The following is a 23,880-nucleotide window of genomic DNA, read 5'->3' on the forward strand; positions in this document are numbered from 1 at the left end:
TTCGTCAGCCAGCACTGATAAACTCCATAGTATGTGATCTGTAAACTGGACTAAGCACATTATTCTTCTCTCCTAGGACAGAAGACCTAGAAGCACATTTTGGAAGCAGAGAAAAAACCTCTTCTCTCTGACTTTTAGGCTTCCAGATGGTCAGAGACAGCACGGCCACAGGAGGCCTGCTATCTATCCAAACTGACCTTATAATGGATAAGTCAATATCTTATCTTAACTGTCAATATCAAATGAAGATGTAAGTCATCCCTTTAGGGAAGCTGGATACAGATCCAGCGCCGGGGCAAAGAGCATGCTGATGTAGAAATAGTGAAGGCATCCAAGTAGGCACACTCGGAGTGATTCCGTATCTGGAACCTGAAAAAATACCGGAAGAAAACAGTGATTACTAAATAATTCCTACTGCTGACTCAAATATTTATTTTTAGCATGCTGTAAAACAAAACTTCTGCTGAAGTAGTTTCCAGTTGACTTTGGTCCCTTGTGATATGGTAGTTTCAGCTGCTAAAAGCAAGGTCAGTGATAGATCATGTTAGAAAAGCCTGTTTAGCTCATGCAGTGTTGCACAAATCTCTGTTTCTATGAATGGTCCATACCAGGTATCACACAATAATAGGAGGAGAGACAAAAGACAGCTTATGATATATCCTGCCTATAATTACTGAGGTCATAAATGCTCTGGAGAGCAAGACGAGGGGAACTGCTGTTTGATGGGCCTGATGCAAAACTGTTGTAGCCCAGACATTTTCTAATATAAATAGGGGGGGAATCTGGGTTGTCTGCAGGTCGTGACAAACTCACTAAAGCAGATGATATGATTTTTCTTATGAAGCTGCTTAATCCATCTGAAGATGATTATTCCGTCATACCTGTCACTTCATTCTGTAACATCCCTAAAAAATGTATGTGTATTTGCTAGATATTGTGTATTTCAAAAACATGAGCACAAAGGACCACACTGGAAGCCAAGAATTCTAAAGATCTGAAAAGAGACTGAAATGTCTATACTATGTAGTGAAAAATATGTATAAATTAAGGTAAATAGGGATAACATTATCTTCATGTGCTGAGCTACCAAAAAATCCTTCTTGAATCAGGGACTTCTTTACATTGCTGCTAATGCAGTCAGATCAGTAATAGCTGCAAAGAGTTAATTTTCAAAGTCATAAATCACCGGGAAGAAAAAGAATCCTGATAGAAATCACATTGTGCTGTAAACGCTAATTGTATATTTGCTTAAGTACATGTTAGATAATCACAAGGAACTTACAAGTCCACCTTCAAGGCAACACCATTCTCCCAGTAGAAGCTTTCACCTTTCTTGCGCAATCCAATCCAGGAGTCATCTATTTTCAAACGCTTAGCTAAAGAATGCTAAAATAAAAAAAGCATGTTTGTCAACATGAGCTCTCAAAATGAGAATCAAATTCCTCCTGTGACTTTTGAGGAAGACTAGCTCATTATTCTGTCATCTACAACACTTTCATAAGCATTTCATTGAAAGATAAGAGCCTAATTCTGGCTTTGAATTGACCTTTATAGTACTATACACTCCAGTGAAGTTATTCAATTCTATGCCCTTGAAAATTATTACTGTTCACTACATACAAAAATACCTAAACACCATGTATTGGTTGTGTCTGTCTACATATGCAGCTTGGTCTAAATAGGCTGGTACATACAGGTGTTTCCTGCATTTCAGATTGGCATATGGGAATTCCTCCCTTTCTCAATTATTATTTATGTATTTTAAATTTCATAGAATCATAGAATGGTTTGGGTTGGAAGGGACCTCAAAGATCATCTAGTTCCAACCCCCCTGCCATGGGCAGGGACACCCTCCACTAGAACAGGTTGCCCAAAGCCCCATCCAACCTGGCCTTGAACACTTCCAGGGATGGGGCCTCCACAACCTCCCTGGGCAACCTGTTCCAGTGCCTCACCACCCTCACAGTGAAGAATTTCTGCCTAATATCTAATCTAACTCTACCCTCTTTCTGTTTAAAGCCATTACCCCTCGTCCTATCACTACATGTCCTTGTAAAAAGTTCCTCTCCAGCTTTCAAATTTAAACTTTTTTATCTGTAGGATATACAGATAAAAAAAGAGTAAAAGACAGTTCACTGCTCCAGAAGTTTGCAACAACCTGTACCAAACACAGCAAAGAATGATGGAAGATAACAAAAACAGCATTTGCAATGGGTTAATATTACAGAACTCCCTGCAACAAGCGATCTTTCTTTAGACTCAGTGAACTTAACAATGAGATAAATATTAGCTGTCAGCATGGACTCTAATGGACATGGAAATAGTGCACACTTATACTCCTCCACTCTCCCCTAACAACCTCAATTCAATATAGTTCACAAAAAAACTGTCTCGGTATGGTCCCAAGGTCATTTCTACAGTTTTTGGTGCACCTGCTTCTGGTGTGGCTCACGCTATCTAGTGCTGGAAACCAGGCAACACGTACCACAGAGCACTGATCTGACCCAGTAGGTCAATGTCAGTGTTACTGTGCTTTTCTTTCCTAAGTTGGGTTTACAGTCTCTAGGTATAAGGTTTTGAAGCAGCAGCTTAAATAACACCGATTTCAATTATCAGCTGAATATCACAGGCACCAAATTAGAAGTTAAGCTTTTACATGCGTAAGGAAGAGAGGCATTTACAAATTCGGTAAAGGTGATCACTCACAGGGCGGCAATACAGAAGGGGCTTGTAGAGAAGGGACAAGCTGGCAAATATGGTTGGAATTATTGGCAAAGAAAGGAGTCTGATTATGAGATAAAAGGAGAGACCACATTCAGTAAGGGACTGATACGTGAAGTAAAAACCAGGCCCTGCATCCTGCTCATTGTTGAAATTCTTGTCACTGTAAAAATATTTATTAGCTCAAGTCAAATTCAGATGTGACTTAATCTGTGTAATTTCACTGAGGTTTCCTCCATTTCACTATTTGCTACACCACTAATGTACCAGCCAACTGGAAAAGTAGCCTTTTGACCTCTATTTAATAATCACAGTAAGAAGAAAGCTCAAATGTCAATCTACCTAAAAACTAACTTTTTGATGAAACTAGTTTTTCATTGACAATACTCAAAAGATAGCAGATCTGTAAAAGCATATTACAGTTTTAGTACCATGCAGTAGTAACGTCACTAGCATTCATCAATGCAACTGGACCATAATACAAGCAAATCAAAGTATTATAACAAACTTATTAGCATGAGAAAACATCCAAGCCAGCTTCAGCCGGGATATATTCCCACCATGGATATAAGCATGTGTTTCTAAGAGGCATTAAAGCATATCTAAAACCAGATGCAAGTAGATAAAGATGGGTAATTTCCACTCTGCTGAGAAATGGTTTTAAATGTTTGGTTTCTTATAGAAACTAAAGTATTCATTTATTTGTCTGTACTGGATGTTGGACAGATTCATACCTGCTTTGAAGATGAAGGTCCATTAAGAGAGAAAAGTAAAACTAGGCAAACTGATTCATAACAAAGAGCTTCTCATAATCATTCAAGTCAAATCCAGGCACCAAAGCAGTGTGAGGCAGCTGGTACTGGTGCTGCACCTGCTGCAGCTACTTACAGTGACAAAGCAGGCACTTTTTTACTACCTGAATTCATACAGCTTTCTTATTTTACAAAAATGTAAAGGATAAGCATTGCATGCAAAAAAAAAAAAAGAAGAAAGCTTTGTCAAGGAAAGAGAGAAATACAGAAGTTGTGTTCTGTTTTGTTGTTGGGTTTTTTTCCCCATTACCATTTCTTCCTGGTTTTCAAAAATGGCTAACAAGGATTCATTCTTAGCGCAGAAGGTCTGACTAGATGTCCAGTCTTTTTCCTCCTCTGAGATGAAATAGCATTTCTTTCTGTAACCTATCCACTCACTGGGGCACTCTTCAGATGGAAATTTTCCGTGGTAAGATTGTGTTACAACTACAAAGGAAAAGAGAGAAACTGCTAAAATCTTAGCATTCATCAGCATAACTCAACCTAAAATGCAGATTTTTTTCAAAGCCAATGCCACATTAGATGCCAGAAGAGAAGCCAAAGGAAGGGCAAGGGTCCTGACGTTCCCTGCCTTTCGGGCACTGTCTTCAGCTGAGAAATGTGAAAGTTGGGGGCCGCAGCCTAATTATCACAATCAGTAGAAAACAAGTAGGGTTTGGAAAACACTCCTGAATTTTAGAGCATTAGAGGCATTGACAATTGATTTATACTCAACACATTTTAAATCCAGTAATAGGATAATAAACCTCATACTGTTAATTTGTTGATCGAATAATCATTTTAAGTAATCAAGCTGCTGGAATATCTACAACTGGTGAGATATTTCATGAAGACAAGTCACTTTGATTTTCTATCAGACCTTTAAGAGTGATAAATCTGTGTGAAGGTAAGGCAATTAGGTGTTGCTATGATGCTAATGATATGTGTCTGTTAATGAAGAGGTAAAATGACTATTATTTGGAGATAATGGTTTGGTTTGTTGGAGTTGTTTTCCAGCATGTTTTGATGCCCTCTCTTCATCATCTGTCACAGTTGCTCTGTGAGGGTGACAGGACTCACTGGCATGTTTTGTTTCAGTGCTGAGTTTAATTTCTTGCAATGAAGACAATTAATTTGTTTTCTATTTTCCAAACAAAAATAATCTGCTCTGTTACTGAGTGGTTAGAGTGACCTTTCCTGTGCAGCATGGTGTCTTTTCTAACACAACTAGGCTCACCCAGGGTATAAAGTGTATTTCCTGGGTCATCCTGCTGGGATTGAATCCCAGACCTTCTGCACCCAAAGCGCATTTTTTCACTGCTTAAGCTTGGAGATGGCCAACACTGAAATGGAAGTAACTGGCCATTATGTGAGTAGAGGGGCTTGCAGGAAGTGAATTGATCTTCCAGATTCTACAACCTGCTGTTGCCACACTGGCTCTCTTTTCCTTTCTAATTAGATGCTTTCTTTGCTATATATACTTGGAGACCCATTAACAAGTCATCTGTGAGCACTGCCCTCACCCCCTCCAAGAAAATGTGACTGATTCCATTTAAATAAAAGCCTAACAAAGCAAAGGAAAATCAACAGGGACAGATGTCACCATCATCCTCCATTTGCTTCCATGTACATGCAGAGGACCTCCCTACTATACCTCATGCTATTGCAGAAGGCAGACCAAAGATATATTTAACGCAGAGATTCAAGAGCTACCTGTGCAGAAGGGGTTGTGGAGGCTCCATTGAGATGCACATGCACCCAGTGACTTAGATACCTCAGGTAACACTGTGGGCAGCACAGCCTTTGCTCCTACAGAAGAGCTCTGCATGGGACAGCAGGAGTACATCTGGCCTCCACTGTGCCAGTGGGAGGTAAGGATGACTTCTTAAAAATACAGCACGCACCACAAACAGATTTTTAAAAACAAAAAGGCAGAATGATCCCCAAAGACTACTTGTGAAAAAGACAAGCTAGCTGTATTACGTAGCTGTCTTCCATGCATGACAATAAAGGAGCCCTCAAGACCAAATACATGAGCAGCCCACACAATAAACCTGGAGTCTACAGATGTGATGCTGACTTAGTGCTCTAGCTGGTATAATCAATCAGGTAAGTTACTAGTGATAAGCACAGACAGGACATACATACACCATATGCACAGCCAGGCCAAGAAACTACACTCTTAAGAGTAGTAAGGATGTAGCAAAAAGTTAAAAAAAAGAAAAAAAAGGCGTTTACAGCTGAATCATCTGGATTTTATCTGTAGAGAGAATTGTCTCTCCTTTTAAATTTTGCCTGGGAGGTTATTCAACCTTATACCAACATGGAAACAACTGCAATAGTGATAGAAGTCCAAGGTTTTGTGACTAGAGTACTAATGTTGGTGCACTTGACTGCTGTGATCCTGGAGTCCAGTAGTCAGAAGAAACATTTCTCAAATAGAAAATGTTCCAAAAGCTTACCAACTGCAATGACGATGACCCCCAGCACAAATCCAAGAAGTAGGCATAGCCAGCAGACTGTGAAAAAGAAAATCATTAATGGTTTTGTATATATGAGCACTTAGGCTCACACTGTATTTCAGTATTAAATGAGACAGCAGCAGGACAGCCTTTCATTTAAGCTCCAAGTATGTAAATATAAAGCACTACTGAAGTCAAACACTGCACCTTGAATTGACATTTATATAACTGGACAGTTACCATTTTGGTAAAATGGTCAACTATCACGTAATCGGCATTTTTTTTGATCCATATACACCCTGAAGTTTTCCTAGTTTTCCACAGATGTGTTGATCCCACAAATTTAAGTCTTCCAGTTCCAAGTTTATCATCTCCTCTACGTTTTGCAGGCCTCTTAGCAATAACCTCTGGAGGCCAAGAACTTGTAGGCATCACTAACTCAAATCAAGCTACATCCACATTTGTAAAACAGGAGAATGTTCTCACTCAATTCAAACATTAAAGGTTGACGTTCAGAATACAGCTGCAGTCTTGAATCAAATGTGGTTTCTCTTTGTCACAAGCTGTCCTTTGCACACAGATTTCAATGCAGATGTGCAAGCTAATCTGCTGCAAAGGCACAGACTATTTTCTCTAGTGAGGTTTGGCTTTACTTCCTACGTCTTATCCAAGAGTATTTCATACAGGTGAAATACCACATTGAAAAATGCCTGTTTTCACGCAAAAAGATCAAACATAAACAGTTCACACTTGGATCAAACATAACAGTTATCTTAATTTTTGTGACTACAGCTTTGCCTAGGAGTAAAATCCCAAGTTTTGTCTAGTCCAAGCCAGAGGACCTGAAACTAGATTTGGAGCTAGACTTCAGACTTCCTGCAGGAAGGTGTCCTTACCAAAGAAAAAAATCTTACATTGTGACTGCAAGAACCACTCTTTACAGCACCTCCCTGTCCTCCGCACCCATGAACTAGCTGCCATTTCTTGTTTGGCATCTTGTCTGACATTAGTGGAATCTACGTTCCCAACAGATTCTTGTACTATCCAGGTGGTCGCAGCCTCCTGTTCATCTTCAGACTCCATCTACAGCTAGGAAACAAAGAAAGAAGCTATGTTGAATAAGTGCTTCCCCTACTGTCTATACATGAGTGGAAACAGTAGAAATTCCAAAGCTGCCTAAGTTATTGCCTGTATCTGAGGGGATGAGGGCAGGGTGAATGGAGAAATCAGGAAGCAAATAGAAAAGAGGGAGCTTGTGGAACATATCTGAGGCTCACTGAATGGAGAAGGCGGGCCTCAGATAAACTGCACATATCCTCCTTCCCAGGGAGGGGGGCAATGGGGAATGAGGACTGTAATGGAGGGAAAGGGAAGGACAGGGCAGATGGGAACAATGTGATAGGGAAGGGATGGAGCAGGAGGGAAAGGCCACAAAAACCAGAGCTTTCTACTTCACCACTGTGTAGCTTAAAGTAGTTTTGTCTGCATGCGAAAAGTTCAGGCAATTTCCCAAGTGAGGCTGAACCAGGTCTGCAGAGAGAAATTCACTGTACCTTTTTCTGCTCACTCCAATGAGTGATGTTTTCCTCACAGTTTTTCTTAAATCCCACTTTCAATGACATCAATTTAAGACAGGGATGAATATGCAGCTATAAACATTATTGTGTCAGTGCAGAAATGTCAATTCATCTTCATGAGGTAGGTTATAATAGGCAAAAAAAACCCCAAAATACTCCTCTTTAGAAAAGGCTTCAACATCTTTCATTACTGTTATTATGTTAACTAGCACATGCCTAAGAGGCCTCCTCAACTCCACAAATTCATAACAGTAAGTAGATGCCTACATATCTCTAAGAATCAGACTCCACTTGTGCTTGGTCTATCCTACAAAAGCAGAAAGAAACTAAGGCTTGGAATTACATTCTCCAGTAAGGTGCTATTTGCCCAAAGACTCTTCCGATTGCCCTTGAACACATCCCCAAAACACTTTGTCCATTTTAGTGCCTGGACATCCATTGTTTGGTACACGAATGTATGTTTGATTGTGGAATGGGCCTCTTGCCTCCAGCGAGCATGCCACGACTTGTTTCTGCACTGAAAAAGCACTGGTTTTGACTCTGGCCACAGAGGAGTTTGTCCTGAACCTTCTCGTGCACACTAGGGAAAAAGCCTATCCCCCACCCTTGGTTTTTGGGACGTAGCAGTGTGCAACAGTGGGGTACAGCTGAGCTACCGCTCTCTGCAACACAAGGCAGATGCTGGCAAAAGCGTTTCAAGGAACATCTGGAAGATTGAAGTAAACCACACAGCCTAAAGGTCAGCAATTTTTCATTGAGCCACAAAAAACATTTCCATTTCTGAGAGCTTATCCAGCTAAGACAATTTGCTCTTTTTTGCCATTAACTTTTTCGTTTAGAGGAAACACCAGCAGCCGTGTTCGTTCTAGGCCACAAGAGAACTGAAGTGAACCACGGAGATTCAGGCCACCGCTTCGCTTTAAACAATCTATTTTCCTCCCTTTAGCCCCCATCTTCCTTCTCTTCAGTCCTGCCTTCCCTTCGGCTTAGGCGAGGGGTGCATACGGGCCCCCGGCCTGAGTCATCACCCGAGCAGCACCCTACCTTCTACCGACCCTGCGGGCCGGCTGTCTCTGGATGTCGAGGGCCGCCGCCGCGTTCCCCGGGGCCACGAAGTGGGCCTCAGCCGCCGCCAGTCCGCCTCGGGCCTTCCTTCTGCTTCCGCGCCCGCTTGGCCCTTCCCTATCCCGCAGCCCGCCCCGCTCCTCTCTTGCCCTAGCAGGCGCCGCCCGGGTCCACACGGAGCCCTTACCGGCGCCGTCCCGGACGCCGTGGCCCTGCTCCGCGCCGCGCCGTGCTGCACCGGAGGCACCTCCCCGGGGGTGAAACCGAAAGGGAGCGGTGGGCTTCCGCCTCGCAGCAACGATGGAGGTGGCAGGCGGCGGCGACGACGTCCAGTTTTCCCCGTCCTGGCGCCGGGATACGGTGCGGCGGCTGCGGCGGCTCCGACGGCGGTTCGCCTCCGACCCGCTGCTGGCCCGGCTGCCGCTCAGGGATGGGTCCCCCGCGGCCCACCGGTCGGTGGTGCTGCTGCGGTCGATGCCGAAGGGAGAGGGGCTGCTCGGGACGGTGGCAGCTCACCGGAGACGCAGAGCGCGGCCGGGTGAGTCAGGCCGGGCGGGACGGGCGGGGACTGGGCGCCTGGCCGTGCCCGGGAGCAGTGAGGTGGGTGGGGTGGGCCGGGGAGCCACGGAGCACTCGGGGGACTGTGTCCTGCGAATATTTCGGTGGGATGTCGCAATTTAATACCTTTGAAAATCTGTTCGAGTTTTAGAAGTACCGAAGTTCTGCAGTATGCAGTCGTTTCAGGGCTAGGTGCGAGTGTTTGGTAAATCGTAGTGAAGTTAATGTGTCACTGCATGGTTTGTTTTTTTTTTTTTCACTTGAGTCTTCAGTTCTTTACATGTGCTTTATTCCCTGACATGCATTAATATTGCTTTCTCTCCTTAGATATGCTTTTACACCTCTCTTTCTGGAAAAGAATTGCAGGAATTGTCATGGCAGTTGTTGTGATTTTACTCTTAACATGGATTACCTTACGTGAGTACATTTACTTTAAAAAAAATAGCTCTGGAACGAGAAATTCAGTATTTCTCTCTTTTGTTATGCTGTCTTATCATTGCCGAGGGGTTTTCATAGGCATTTCCACTGGTTTTCAGCTCTCCCACAGACACTGTCATGGCTGCTGTTACACAGCAATTCAAATTTAGAAAAGGGAAGTGAAACTAAATTGTGTTATTGCTTAGACAGTTGTTTCTGGTAGCATTAAACTGACTTATTTTTTTAAATTTTCTGCAGGATTTCATTGTACTGCAGCATGGCAAAGTGGAATGACAAAGCCGTAAGCAGAGTTAGGGAGGCAGTACTGACTTCTTACCTTGGCTTTGACTCTGGCCTGTAGAGTTATTTTTGCAGCTGAGTACATTGAACTAGAACCTGCTTCACAGTAGATAACTAGTGTCTATGTTTGCACTCTTTGTCAAAGTCGGTGTCCTGCCCTGGTGTTCTCGCCTGTGGTGTCTCCACTGTAGTTGCAGCTTTGCACTTGCACATGCCAAATTCTGTTTGCTGGGCACATGCCCAGTGTGCGAGTATCTAATCAGGAATTAGTGGACATGCCATAGTTGGTATAATAGGAAAAAACTAAGACTGAGCACAATCCTTCAGTTGTATTATGTTCACCCATCTCTTGCTTAATTTGGTGCAAGTTGCAGATATTTTTAAGCTGGAGGAAGCAGGTCCAGAATTTGTAAATGTGTATATAATTGTATTTTAAATACATAATGATGAATAAGTGACATTCTCTTCATTTCTTCATTTGAACAAAAGATCCACCTAAATTACCACAGCTGGAGCCGTGCCCTGATGACTGGCTGTACTACAAGAAGAAATGTTACTATCATTCAGGAGCTGTAGCAGATTGGAATTCCAGTCAGGAGTCCTGCTCTGCCTACGGTGCTTCCCTTGCAGTGATTGAAAGCCACCAAGAGCTGGTAAGGTGTCCAGCACCTTGAATTAAGTGTTATGTCTGCTGCCCTAACAGTTTCTGTAACTCCATCACTTGTTCCCTTGTATAGCTTGAAACCCAGCGCACTGCATGGCAGACTTGTTTGTTGCAAGTTGGTACAGCTTAAAGACTTTTTCAGTGCGACATGGTCTGCTCACAAAAATTTGCTGTAGAAATTCTGTTATTACCCTGGAGGGTATTTCTTAAATTTAAAGGGCAAACTATGTATAAATTAAAAGTCTGAAAGAATATAAAAATGGAGTTGTGACTTCTAATTACTAAGAAGATGTGGGTTTGTTTCTTTTTTTTTTTTTTTAAACTGGCAATTTATGTATGCATTTTAAGTTAAGCAATTTAGCCTATGTTCTCCCCTCACACCCTCTTGATGTTCATTCCCTCTACAGGGTACACAAAAGTACAGTCAACAGCAATTCCCACACTACATATAACTCTAAACTAATTTTGAGTTTACAGACCCCTGGTGCACATCTATGTGTTTTATCTTCTTGATACTCTTTAAGTACGGAATTCTTTTAAAGGGTGCTTTCTTTAGCACAACAAATGGTTTAGTGGCCAACTGAGAAACAGAAATGTGTTTAGTTCTGTGCAACATGGTCAATTTCTCTTGTTTCCACAAAAGGTGAAGACTGGCTGTGATGCTGGGACCGATGGTATTGAAAGGTTCTATCTGTGGTTTTTGTTGTTTTCAAATCATTTTTCTTTTTACTATGTTCTTTAAGTAGGGTCCCACTAATTCAGGGTGTTCTTTATGGCTGAGGAAAACAAAAGAAAATAACACTATAGCAAATGTGTATTCAGAGACAATTATAGGATCATGAGGAATGAATCAAGAAAGACTTTGTTTTATTCATACCGCAGATGGTAAACTGTGTGTGTGCCCTCCAGTGTCCCGGCGTTTGGATTTAGGTAGTCCCAACTGACTTTACAGTGAGGAATATAAGGAACAGGAAAACAGAGCAAACTCACACACTTATGATACAATTGCTGTGAAGAGTAAAAGTGTGAAAATTGCAAAAGTTGGGGGATTTTGAACATGTGACTTGAATTTGATAGAGACACAACATAACTGACATCGCAAATTTATGGTGACATAAGAGTCAAGGCAACTTGTGCCAAGTCAGGCACTGTGTCCCCACTAAATACATGTCCTTGTACTGAAACACCATTCTCCTGGTGATACAGTGAAACCATTGTACTAGTTGACTATTGTGTAATGTGATATGGTATTTCTAATGACATGTGTGGATGTTTTTAATGATGGGGTGGGGCAGGGTCAGTAGCACTCTACATGACTACCAACTAAATAGCTGGGACCTCATTGACTATTGGTAATGGATCTAGGGCTTCCTTTAGTATTTAATCTAATTAAATTTAGCAGTAAAACATCAGTGACCTGAAGTCCACCATTGTGTATTCTGTGATGCAGTTCATATCCGTGCAGTTTTTATACAAAAAGCTATATAATCATAATCATCAAAAAATCTAATAGCCATATGTCATTTTATTCTATGTTTTGTCTAGAACTTTATAATGTATCGACTACGCATAAAAGACTTCTGGATTGGGCTGCACAGGAAAGGAAACAAATTCTTCTGGGCGAATGGAGAGTCATTTGACACAAACTTGTGAGTTTTCTTTCAAATACACTATGCAGGAAGAGAGTCAGTAGCTTTTTTGTCCAAGTAGAAAAGTTATTCTATTACATATTTCACTGTAGATAAACTGGCATATCTTAGCGAATGATGGCTGTCATATGGCTGTAAAAATGCTAATACTATGCTAATAAAACTAGTTATGTCCCCGGAGAAGTGGGGAAGGAGCATCATTGCCTGCTTTTTCATGTGGCTGCATAGCAGCTCTTAGGTTATGCCTAGAGTAACTTGTTTCTGTACAGTCCCGCTATATGAGATGGGTAACATTTGCCTTATTAAGAATAATTACCAATGTTAGACATTATAAATTGTTTGAATTAGCTTGCTCTGTTGGTCTTGCAGGGTTCAACACTCAGTCAGTATAGACAGGGCCTCCTAAGACCAGCCGAGGTGCTTGGGACCTCAGTGGAAGGACACTGGCCTGGGGGATTGTGTCTCAGAAAGCATCGCTTTTGCCCACTCTGTATCCTGGAGATTGGCTTTCTTTGCAGCCACATCCTCTGTATTCTGCAAAGGCTCAGCAAAATTGGTGGGAAGAGGTGGCAGGGCCCCAGTCTGAACTGGAGGAGTACAGCTGTCATGGGTCCCACTGGAATCTTCTCTCTCCTGCTCTGGAGAATTGTGCCCTTTGTGCTCACAACACATTGTAGACTGTGAAGTACAAGTATACGTGGTACATCGCTGTAAGGATCAAAGCAGTTTGCTTTAATAGAAGGTACATCAGAGCATCACCATGCGTTCCATGTGGATGTGAATACTGATCCTCCCAAGCGGGGCTCATTTTAAATCATCCTCTACTTGGTTCTCCACAATATTAAAGACTCAGTTTTACAAAGAATAAGAAATAGGTCTCCTAATTTTTAGACTAAATTTCAGCTCTAATTTTTGTTTTTCTCCTGGCTTTTTAGATTTCATATCAATATAACAAATGACGGAGACTGTGTCCATATAGATTCAACCTTCATTTCTACCAGAAGTTGCTCCTCCGTCAGGAACTGCCTTTGCACCATTGGTCAGTTTAATACTAAGACAAGCTCTTAATAGAGAGCAGCTGGCTGTGCAAATACAGAGACTTTCTCCATGAGAAGTTGGAATTCAGAATACTGAAAGTCCTTGCTGTAGGAGGTCCGTGGAGGCAAGAGGTGCTGTGGAGAGAACATATCCAAACATCTCTGGAAGAAGCAATACAGGGAGTAATAGTGGCCCCATGTTAAAGGGGCAATTGCTTAAGAAGGGGCAGTACCAAGAGGAAATGATGATGCAATGGCTGTGGCAAAGAAAAAAAGTTGCTTCTTGATAATACAGTTTTATTGCTGAAACTGCTGAAGGACATAGCAATGGATACTTTCCTTGAGAACTCTTCACAATTGCAAAACAAATTTTTAGGGCAGCTAAAAACATCGTTAGATGGACATGAAGATCTTATTGAAAATGCAGTTCACAGTGAACCAAATTATATGGTTTTTTGCTGTTTTCTGTGGAGCGCAGTAGTTCTTTGTCTGAGAACTTTCTTTGTCTTTGTGGTAAGTGGGTGAGATTTCATAATGTGTTTTGACTTCCCTCCCCTTCTTTTTCCGTGGAGTTTTCAAATGTGACTGGTATGTAATGGCCAAGGCTATAAACAGGAGCTTTGTAAACCAGGAAGGCAGATAACGACTACATCTTCTAGCAAATGGTGCTGGTGTTACGGAGTATATTGGGTGGGACAGATTACAAATATTCTTCTCTATTGCTCTGGACTGATCTGAAAATATGAGTGCTACTACCCAAAACTTCCCTGAATATGTGGCTGGAATAGGAAAGCTCCCAGACTGAATCATGCACAACTGTCATTTTGGGAGGGCTTAGGAAGTCAAGTGGATTTAGAAAGGAAGAGTATATATAGCATGGAAAGAGTTCTACAGCAGCTTAAAGTGAGGTGCTGTGGTGTTTATCTGTTTGCCTGTGCAGGGGTAAGAAAAGATGCTGTTGTCTCCAGCACAGCTATTTTATCAAGTAACTTGTGTGGGCAAGGATAGTTTAACAGTCAGTGGCACAGATGCACTAAAGCTAAGCAGCATAGCACCCTGGATTAATCTGTTTAAATTCTTGGTATGATGCCCTGAAGATGGGCAGCGGGGGCAGGGGAGGCTGGAAGAGCTGGAAGATCTGGTTGGTTCCTGCCTGGTCACTCTCAGGTTCAGCAGATATCTATACAATGACTACTTCCCAAGATACATGATTTACAAAGGGTGGTTACTATCTTTAAAAATGTGAACTAGAAGAAAGGCCTTTTAAGGTAGGAAGATGTTCTAGTCTGGAAACAGAATACCGTGTCAAGCTCAGAGAAGCTGACGGGGAAGATGAAGAGATCTGCAGAGAAGTGGGAAGAAGAAATTGCAAATTGCTATAAATGCACTTAGTATTTGTCCAGAAGATGTAGTCCTTTGGAGGGATAGAAATAGGTGAGAGGAGAAACTCAAACAGAGTATTCATCATATCTTGGTTCCCCATGGTCATTCCCCAAGAAAGCAGAAGAACAGCACCTTGTAAGGAACCATCAACAGGGTTCAGATTGCCAGGGTAGGGACCTATTTCCCACCACATGTCAAAAGTCCAGCTGAAAGAGTCAGCGTGAAGTGCCAGACAGGATGAGAAGTTCCTTTTGCTGTCTCTGTAAATGGCCTTGTAAATATGCCAATAAATACTTCCAGTAGTTTCTCCCTGTGATGTTTTGGGTCTGCTTTTGGTTGAGCTTGCTCCTCTGCTTTAGGTTTGTGGTGGGCTAAGGCTGCTTTGTTTAGCTTGTGATAGCTGCTTCCTTATTCATGTTTTGTTACTGTCTGTAGGTGGGCACAGAACATTTTTTGACAGTGAAACCCACAAACTCTGTGTAGGACCTTGATGCAGTCTGTGAATTCATCATGAGCCTGACTGGCTCTGAAGAGTCACCCCTCAGGTGACCCCTCCTCCCACACCCCAGCTCAGGGGCTCAGGACCCCAGTTCAGCTCAACCAATCTGTTGATTTCCTAGCTTGACCTTGAACCTGCCCTGATGATCTGGATGCTAGGCTGAGCCAGGCTACTGACTGTATCTTCCCTGCTCACATTAAAAGTCTCACATGGCAGCTAAATTACGGCTAATTGCTAATAGCTAATTGAAATAGCTCTCAGAAAACTGAAACCCATTTGAACTTCCCTTCATTTTAAGCTTTTTTTGTCAAGGAAAACAAAGCAAAGTTAGGTGAGAAACATAGCAACAAAGTCATAGGAGAAGTGATTTTTGCAATGCAATTCCAACAGGTAAATTGTTGAATGCAATTTCCATTAAAGCTTTCAATCAGCAACCCACAGAAACAGAAGTTGAAAATAATATTTGGATAAATATAATTGCTGTGTACATTTAACCACTGTGGTTAAAATGGAAAGGGGCTGGGTGGGTACTTTTATTTCCTGCTCTTCCAAGTTACAAAGTTCTTGTGTAGTGAGCTCTTTGGCAGGCAGATCAGTTTTCACTGCATGTTCTGCACAGAATCCAACATACTTGTCCGTGATCAATTAATACAATGGTAATGAGATTTGTTATAACAATTAAAATACATGTCTTTTCAAAAGTAGTTTCCCAATTCACCAAATAACATTCTCCATCTCCCAAAGGATGAAATTCCCCTGTGATTCCCCTGTGATTCCCTACCATACTAAGACACGCTGTGAACATTGTCAGTTCCCAATGGATTTATGCTATCCCTGTTTCTGTAACTGATGGAAAAGTGATGATTTTCATTCAAAAGAATTGACTGGTACAGGCAGATAAACCCAGCTGGTGAAAAACAGTCAGCAGTTGGAAGTTTTGCACAATGCTGAACTCCAGGGGAAGAGCAGAAGTTTGTGGGAACTTAAATCTGCCCTGCAAATCTGTGGCCTCTTCCAAAAGCAAATCTAAAATAAAGTCGGTCCCCATTTCAACTGGACTAGGTTGCAAGTTTTGTAAATTTGAAGGTCTGTGGTGTGTGTGTTCCTCCCTCCCCCCCCCCCCCCCCCCCCCCGCAATTTATCTTTTGCTCCTTCAAAAACCATCATACCATGATTTCACATCATGTTAAGGCCAGGTCTGCACTAGCATAGATGCTGTTGTATTTCACCATGCCTGACATAACTTTGTCTCAGGCGAGGCATGAGTACCGGCTTTTACACCTCTCAAGCTGCAAACCACATGCACAAATATTTACGCTGGCTTCATGCTTGCTGTGGGAAATCTAACCCAGCAGAGAGGTACTGCAGCATGGACGTGCACAACCTGATGAGGTGTGAAGTTTGCCAAAACACCACTCAGAGAAATGCATCTCTCTCTTGCTGCTGCTTCTCCTTAGCCCTTACCAGTGAGAACACAGGGAGAGAGCAGGGTGCACAAGACAGATGTACAATATGGAGCTTTATCCTGCAAAATCACTCCTGGATTCAGCCATGCCTGTCCCACCTGCAGAGCTGCTGGGTTGGATGCCTGTTGGTCCAGGACAGCTCTTGAACCCTTGGATGCTCTACTGTGTCTCCACAAGGCAGGAGATATTAGTGATGCAGCTGCCTCCAGGCAGGGGGGATTCATACTCCTCGTGGCCATGCCCTCAGTCAGGCTGACTGGAGTCCACTTCTCCTCTCCAGTTGTCCCCAGACAGGCAGGTCCTTGCTTCTGCACAGCCATTTCCACACTAAGCACTTTAGCAACCATTTACAGTCACTTCTGCTTCCTTTTCCAGACTGCCAGGCTGCAGGGAGGGAAAAGAGGCTAAAGCACCAGTGCTGGTGAGGAAGGAGGTCAGAGGAACTGAAAAGATCTTCACAGTCCAACAGGGAAGGATTACGGGAAGGGTACTGTGAAAGGCTCGATAAAGGACTTGCTGCTTCCAGTCGAGAGTGATGGAGAAAGGTTTGTACTTCAGACATGTCAGATGTGCAAGGTGACCTTTGAGAAGTCTAGGCTGAACTCGCTACATAGCTGCCAAGGTAGCATCCTATGCATGCTCACTGTTCACTGTGGTGAAAAGCAAAGTAACCATTATATTTGGAAACCAGTGACCCTTAGTGTTCCCCCCAGATGCCTACAGCCACTCAGCCAAGTGTTGGGCAATTCGCAGCTGGAGATGCTGCGGATTGGTGGATACTCTGTCCGCAGTGGATACCCTGGTTGAGTTGAAACGTCTCAGGTATTCAGCAATTAATTAATTAATTCAGCAATTAATCCGGCAATTAATTCAGCTGCATCCCTTTCTGTGTCCTTGCCTCCCTCCCCACGAGATGAAATGATGTACTAATGCAGAAAGCCTAATTGGCTGTCTCTGTTTTGAACAACTGAAGCAGAATAAATGTGTAATTCAGACAGATGATGTTTCCCCCGCCTCCATGACTTGAGCTCCCCAAAGGACTTGTTCAGACCAAGCATGTCACATACAGGGCAGGCCTCAGAGCAGAGGACAGAGGGAGGAAAGTGGTTGCTTAGTTGGTTCATTGTCTTTAACTATTTTGTGTGTGTTTTTTCCAGATACCACATGATAATACCTGTCTAGGCGAACATTAACAAAAGAAGGAAATTACAGGGAAAGGCAGGAGCACCTGTGTTTCTCAGCAGGTTCACTTTTGGTGTTTCCTGGCATTTATGGAATACCTACCATCCTTATCTAAGTGCTTTCTTCTAAGCTATTGGAGCCATTCAGGCTTTAATTGATTGAAACAGAAGGACAACCAACCCCTAAAACAATAGGGGGCTTTATGAATTGTAGAATTACATTTTTTATCTCTTTTAATTCTTTAATATGCAAATAATACTTATTCAAAATTACACAATCAAAAATAAGTTATCCAAGCTTGCAAATCAGAGGGCTGGAGCACCTGTCCTATGAAGACAGGCTGAGAGAGTTGGGGTTGTTCAGCCTGGAGAAGAGAAGGCTCCAGGGAGACCTTATAGCAGCCTTCCAGTACCTGAAGGGGCCTACAGAAAAGCTGGAGAGGGACTGTTTACAAGGGCATGGAGTGACAGGACAAGGGGTAATGGCTTTAAGTTGAAGGACGGTAGACTTAGATTAGATATTGGAAGAAATTCTTCACTGTGAGGGTGGTGAGGTACTGGAACAGGTTGCCCAGAGAGGTTGTGGATGCCCCCTCCCTGGAAGTGTTCAAGGCCAGGTTGGATGGGGCTTTGGGCAACCTGGTCTAGCGGAGGGTGTCCGGGCCCACAGCAGGGGGGGTTGGAACTAGATGATCTTTGAGGTCCCTTCGAACTCAAACCATTCTATGATTCTATGGTTGGACTCGATGATCTTAAAGGTTTTTTCCAACCAAAATGGTTCTATGATTCTAAAAATGTTCTTCAAAACAAATGGGATGCAGCTCCCCCTCTGAGCCCTGCTCACTTTTAATCCAGGCTACTCACATGCCTTCCATCGTGGTCATACAATTTTTAATATATTTATCGACAGTCATTTTGCACATGGATACTGACACACACAAAGGCTTTATATCCTGCCAAAAATCAGACAGGGATCAGTAACAAAACAGTCACTGGACCGCTTCTCCCAGATTCTATGCCAGGGCTCAAACCAATGGCTATCTGCTCTGTAAAGCCAATAGGAATTGAAACAAACATTAATTACTGAAGTCAGCAGATAAAACTGTGACTGTGGAGAAGGAACCAGCATGCTGAGGAAAGTGACAATAATGCTGTGTGGTCACACATAAATTCGTAAAATACAGTTTTACTTTTTTAATATATGGAACTAGGAATTTTATCTGAAGTCCCACTGCTGCTAGTGGGATTTCACAACAGTTCTGAGGGTTTTTTTAATGCATCATACAACCTTTAAAATAAAGGCTTTTTTTATCATTGTGCATAAAATACTGTTACTTTTTGACAGAAGGCAGCCGATTGTTAATTTCAACCCAGTGTCATGTCCTTGTTATTAGTGTTGTTTATGATATACACTGTGCAATACGTGCAGACTTCTCTATTCAAACTTAGGAAGATCTTCAAATGTTTGAAATAAGGTTGTCAAAGGAAATCTTGCCTGAAGCTTTCTCCTGATAAATACAGAAGGAAACAGTATTGCATCTCTAGTCTCCCAAGCAGACTGGGAATCCACTCAAAACGTATTCTCCATACCCAGGCTGCTGTTGCCCTTGCTAAACATCAACAGAATCTGGTAAGGCACTAAACAGAGAAGGTTCCATGCATTAACACTTCTCTTGCCTATCATTACTATGAAAAGAATTACTTTTACCTGAATGTATTGCAGTACAGCATCATACTTGGTCTCAGTCTTATCACTAAGTACCTATGTGTGTGTGAGACAAAAATCAAGTTGCAGACAGTCTAAAAAACTTTACAGTACTTTTGAATGCATTCTGAAGAGATACATTGGTCAGAAGCAATAATAGAAGTATTTTCCTATTACCCTTCTAGGAAAACATATGATACTTAAGGGAAATGGTGGCTAATTATCAGAGGGCAGGGCCTCTGCCCTTCTGAAAACACAGGATTTATTTCACAGGCATACTAAGTTTGCCTCTGCCACCTCGCACGGACTGCTTAAAAGAAAAAAAGAAAAAAAAAAAGACAGTTTTAAATTATTCTCAGTGGCTGTTATTTTACTTGTTAAGCTCTAGTCAGCTCTTCAGCTTATGCTCCAAAGTTGAAAACTTAAAGTGATACAGTGGCTTATATATACAGTGGCTTATATATCCTTATATACACTTATATAGACGTCATCTACCTGGACTTGTGTAAGGCATTTGACACTGTCCCGCATGACATCCTTGTCTCTGAATTGGAGAGACATGGATTCGATGGATGGACCACTCAGTGGACGGATCCAATTGGCTGGATGGTCACACTCAAAGAGTTGTGGTCAACGGCTCAATGTCCAAGTAGGGAACGGTGACGAGTGGCATTCCTCAGGGGTCGGTACTGGGACCGGCACTGTTCAACACCTTTGTCGGCGACATGGACGGTGGGATCGAGTGCACCCGCAGCAAGTTTGCCGATGACACCAAGCTGTGTGGTGTGGTCGACACGCTGGAGGGAAGGGATGCCAGAGGGACCTTGACAGGCTGGAGAGGTGGGCCCGTGTGAACCGCTGTGGTGGGTTGACCCTGGCTGGGGGCCAGGTGCCCACCAGAGCCGCTCTATCACTCACCTCCTCAGCAAGGCAGGGAGGGGAGAAAGGAAGATGGAAAAAAAACCAACCCCAAACTCGTGGGTCGAGATAAAGGCAGTTTAATGTAGCTAAAGCAAAAAGCCGCACGCAGAAACAAAGCAAAAAGCAAAGATTATTCTCTACTTCCCATCATCAGGCGATGTCTGGCCACTTCCTGGGAAGTAGGGCTTCAGTATGCGTGCCCCTTACTCCGGAAGACCAACATTGTAAAAAAAAAAACAACGAATGCCCCCGCCCTGTTCCTCCCCCTATTCTCAGTTTCTTATTGCTGAGCAGATGTCATATGGTATGGAATATCCCTTTGGTCAGTTTGGGTCAGCTGTCCTAGCTGTGTCCCCTCCCAAGATCTTGCCCCCCCCAGCCTGCTGCTGGGGAAAAAGAAATGTTGGAAAGACAGCCTTGATGTGTGCTGGCACTGCTCAATAGTAGCCAAAACACTGGTGTGTTATCAACAGTTTGCTAGCTACCAATACACAGCACAGCACCATGAGGGCAGCTGTGGGGAGAATTAACTCCATCTCAGCCAGACCCAATACAACCGCATGAAGTTCAACAAGGCCAAGCGCAAGATCCTGCACATGGGTTGGCGCAATCCCAGGCACAGCTACAGGCTGGGTGGAGAATGGATTGAGAGCAGCCCTGAGGAGAAGGACTTGGGGGTATTGATTGATGAGAAGCTCAACATGAGCCGGCAGTGTGCGCTTGCAGCCCAGAAAGCCAACCGTGTCCTGGGCTGCATCAAAAGAGGCGTGACCAGCAGGTCGAGGGAGGTGATCCTGCCCTGCTACTCTGCTCTGGTGAGACCCCACCTGGAGTACTGCGTCCAGCTCTGGGGGCCCCAGTACAGGAGAGACATGGAGCTGTTGGAGAGAGTCCAGAGCAGGGCCACGAAGCTGATCAGAGGGCTGGAGCACCTCTCCTATGAGGACAGGCTGAGAGAGATGGGGTTGTTCAGCCTGGAGAAAAGGCAGCTCCGGGGAGACCTTAGAGCAGCCTTCCAGTACCTGAAGAGGCCTACAGGAAAGCTGGTAAGGGACTGTTTATGAGGGAGTGTAGTGACAGGACACTAACGGGTAATGGGTTTAAGCTGAAGGAGGGTCTATTTAGATTAGATGTTAGAAAGAAATTCTTTACGGTTAGAGTGGTGAGGTACTGGAACAGGTTGTCCAGGGAGGTTGTGGATGTCCCCTCCCTGGAAGTGTTTAAGACCAGGTTGGATGAGGCTTTGGGCAACATGGTCTAGTGGAGGGTGTCCCTGGCCATGGCAGGGGGGTTGGAACTGGATGATCTTTGAGGTCCCTTCCAACCCAAACCAGTCTATGATTCTATGATTCTATATCCATGGAGATTTATATACATGTTATGTACTTTTATATATATATCAATTATATTAATTTATTCTCCATAATGAAAAAAAATCCATGAAAACAAAATCTAAAAAATTATGAAAAAAAAAAGTTGAGAAAGGATTTTGATAGATTATCCAGTTCCTACTCTGCCCCAGTACAGGAACAACAATCCACTATTATGTATGTCAGGGAAAAAAAAAAAAAAAAGGTGTTTCTTTTAGCCTAAGCCAGAGGATTTCCTTTAGCTAGGAGTTATAGTGGAGCTTTAGGTCCTGGGACAGAGCAGGCTTATGTGCAGAAATTCAAGGAATCAAACAAGTCAGTCTTAGGTAGATGGGTAGTTGCTGCCCTTGGGAGACAGCTGCCTGGAGTGAGACATCTCTTCCCTCTGAGCTTTGCCAGCATGCTGCTTGCTGTGCCCCACTGAAGTCCTATCACCTGACACCTCCTTCATGGTCTATTTAGCCAAAGGTCTTGCGATACATACTGTGGACTTTGACACCCTCCTCCATCTCTGCTACCATCATCACTAATCTATGTGCACTACGGCTATTGCACATCTGTCCCCACTACTGTCTCCCCATTTCCCCCACACTCCTGTCCTCCCCATCAGGGTTGGCTTAAACTCCTTAAGCTTATGGTTCAGTTAGAGGGGTGCAGTTATATCCCAGTATCTCTGCAATATTTTATTGTGTTGGTCTTGGTTAGGAAAAGCTTACTGCCAAGTCTTCTGTGCTTCGTGAATTTGTAGCCAAAACCCATCTCATCCACTCCTTTTTATCTTCCAGGCTTCTTTCTCCTTCACACTCTAGCTATCTCTGACAAGTTATTTTACGCAACTCATACTTTTTTTTAAAAAAGCCTATATAAGCATATAAAAATTTCTTCAGTTTAAATGGAATATAATTTCTGATATATTTTATGGTGCAGTAGAGACACCTAGTGACAATTCTGTTATTAAAAGGCAAAGGATTAATGTAAAAGGGCAAAAGACCTCTTCCAAACCCTTTAAATGTCCTTCTAGTGATAGGTACACCTTTCCATGCTCTCCCCAAATCCACTGACAAAATAATTTTGTCAGGTCTGTGCAATTAGTAATACACAGGATGGAAACCAGTGATCAAACATCACTGGCTTCCATGCCTCCCAAGCCTCTTTTCACCCCATGTGTCTTCAAAAGCCTTGGATGCTACAATAAGTAAATTTAGCCTAGCTTTTCATCACTGGCACCAATGGCACAGTTTAGTACATGAGTGCCATCGCAAATCCCTTCCTCATGTTATTTTGCCGAAGTAAAGAATCTGCCTCAGAACATCTTGGCTGCAAAGTCAGGGAGCAAATGTCTTTTTCAACTGAATCATCACCTGCCTGCTAAGGGAAGGGGAGGATGCTGGAACTAGAAGGGGAAGGATATTGGAACTGGAAAGGAGTTGGAACTAGATGATCTTTAAAGTCCCTTCCAACCCAAACCATTCTATGATTCTGTGATTCTATGATTCTATGTTCCTTTGGACAGAAATGCTTTAATGCTGAGATCTTCTGCTCACGCATATAGGTACCTAAGGGCAGATGTCTAAATCTAAGCTGTTGACTTACTTTCACTTTCCAATTAGTAGAGAGAAATAGGTACCTCCACAGTCCTATCATCTTCTCCTGAAAGGTCAGAGGAATGGTCCCTGCATGTCTCCGGATAGGACAGACTACATGAAGGAGACACCAGGGGGAGGTACGTCCTCTGCTCCTGCAGCGTCCCAAGCTGCTGCTGAGGGGCAGGACCTGGCTCCAAGGAACCTGCTTTGAGTGTGATTGTGCTTGTCTCCCTTGCCAGAAATCTCCTCTCTGCAGAGGAAAACTCCCAAATCATGAAGATGAACTAGGCTGCTTATGGTTGGCCAGAGCTACTAAAAATGCCCTTAGCAAGTGAATTCTTCCATTACCTACAGGCTGCTCAAGAATGGCACGACATCAAATGCAAACTCACCTGCAATCATCCTGTTGGAGGCCTGGCCTGAGGGTGAGGGCTCGTTCTCTGGCACAGTAATTGACACGTATATTAAATGTATATATACCTATTGAGGCACATGTACAACAGTTTCCTAAAGATCCTTCAAACAAAA

The 23,880-nt window shown here is 43.1% G+C and overlaps 2 protein-coding genes across 9 annotated transcripts in view; one reads left to right on the forward strand and one right to left on the reverse strand.

Moving 5' to 3' along the window:
* Positions 1-8,942, reverse strand: LOC104637914 (C-type lectin domain family 2 member B-like). Of its 4 annotated transcripts, none has more exons than XM_075761873.1 (7): positions 8,596-8,757; positions 7,528-7,663; positions 6,889-7,063; positions 5,975-6,031; positions 3,784-3,959; positions 1,283-1,386; positions 1-369 (listed from the first exon to the last, which is right to left on the reverse strand). In XM_075761873.1, the coding sequence occupies exons 3-7, from the start codon at positions 7,055-7,057 to the stop codon at positions 264-266; spliced, it is 612 nt and encodes a 203-aa protein (XP_075617988.1). In that variant the 5' UTR covers positions 7,058-7,063; positions 7,528-7,663; positions 8,596-8,757; the 3' UTR covers positions 1-263. The 4 variants fall into 4 exon arrangements, with proteins under 4 accessions (XP_075617988.1, XP_075617990.1, XP_075617989.1 ...); XM_075761872.1 differs by lacking the exon at positions 8,596-8,757 and adding an exon at positions 8,804-8,941 and having other exon boundaries at positions 2-369; XM_075761875.1 differs by lacking the exons at positions 7,528-7,663; positions 8,596-8,757 and adding an exon at positions 8,804-8,942.
* Positions 8,917-23,880, forward strand: part of LOC142603039 (C-type lectin domain family 2 member B-like) — a 26,979-nt gene continuing 12,015 nt past the window's right edge. For 2 of the 5 annotated variants that reach the window (XR_012836926.1, XR_012836948.1), the window contains exons 1-5: positions 8,917-9,154; positions 9,502-9,591; positions 10,381-10,544; positions 12,101-12,204; positions 16,965-17,411. Coding sequence is in view for 2 of the 5 variants with exons in the window: in XM_075761870.1 (XP_075617985.1) it covers positions 8,917-9,154; positions 9,502-9,591; positions 10,381-10,544; positions 12,101-12,204; positions 13,140-13,272 (729 nt within the window). In the remaining 3 variants the exon portion in view is untranslated. Of the gene's footprint in view, positions 9,155-9,501; positions 9,592-10,380; positions 10,545-12,100; positions 12,205-13,139; positions 14,941-16,964; positions 17,589-23,880 lie in introns of those variants that run through there. The other 3 variants (XR_012836932.1, XM_075761871.1, XM_075761870.1) reach the window with 3 other exon arrangements.

The sequence above is a fragment of the Balearica regulorum genome, chromosome 1 (genome assembly GCF_011004875.1).
Source record: "Balearica regulorum gibbericeps isolate bBalReg1 chromosome 1, bBalReg1.pri, whole genome shotgun sequence".
Lineage (NCBI taxonomy): Eukaryota > Metazoa > Chordata > Aves > Gruiformes > Gruidae > Balearica > Balearica regulorum.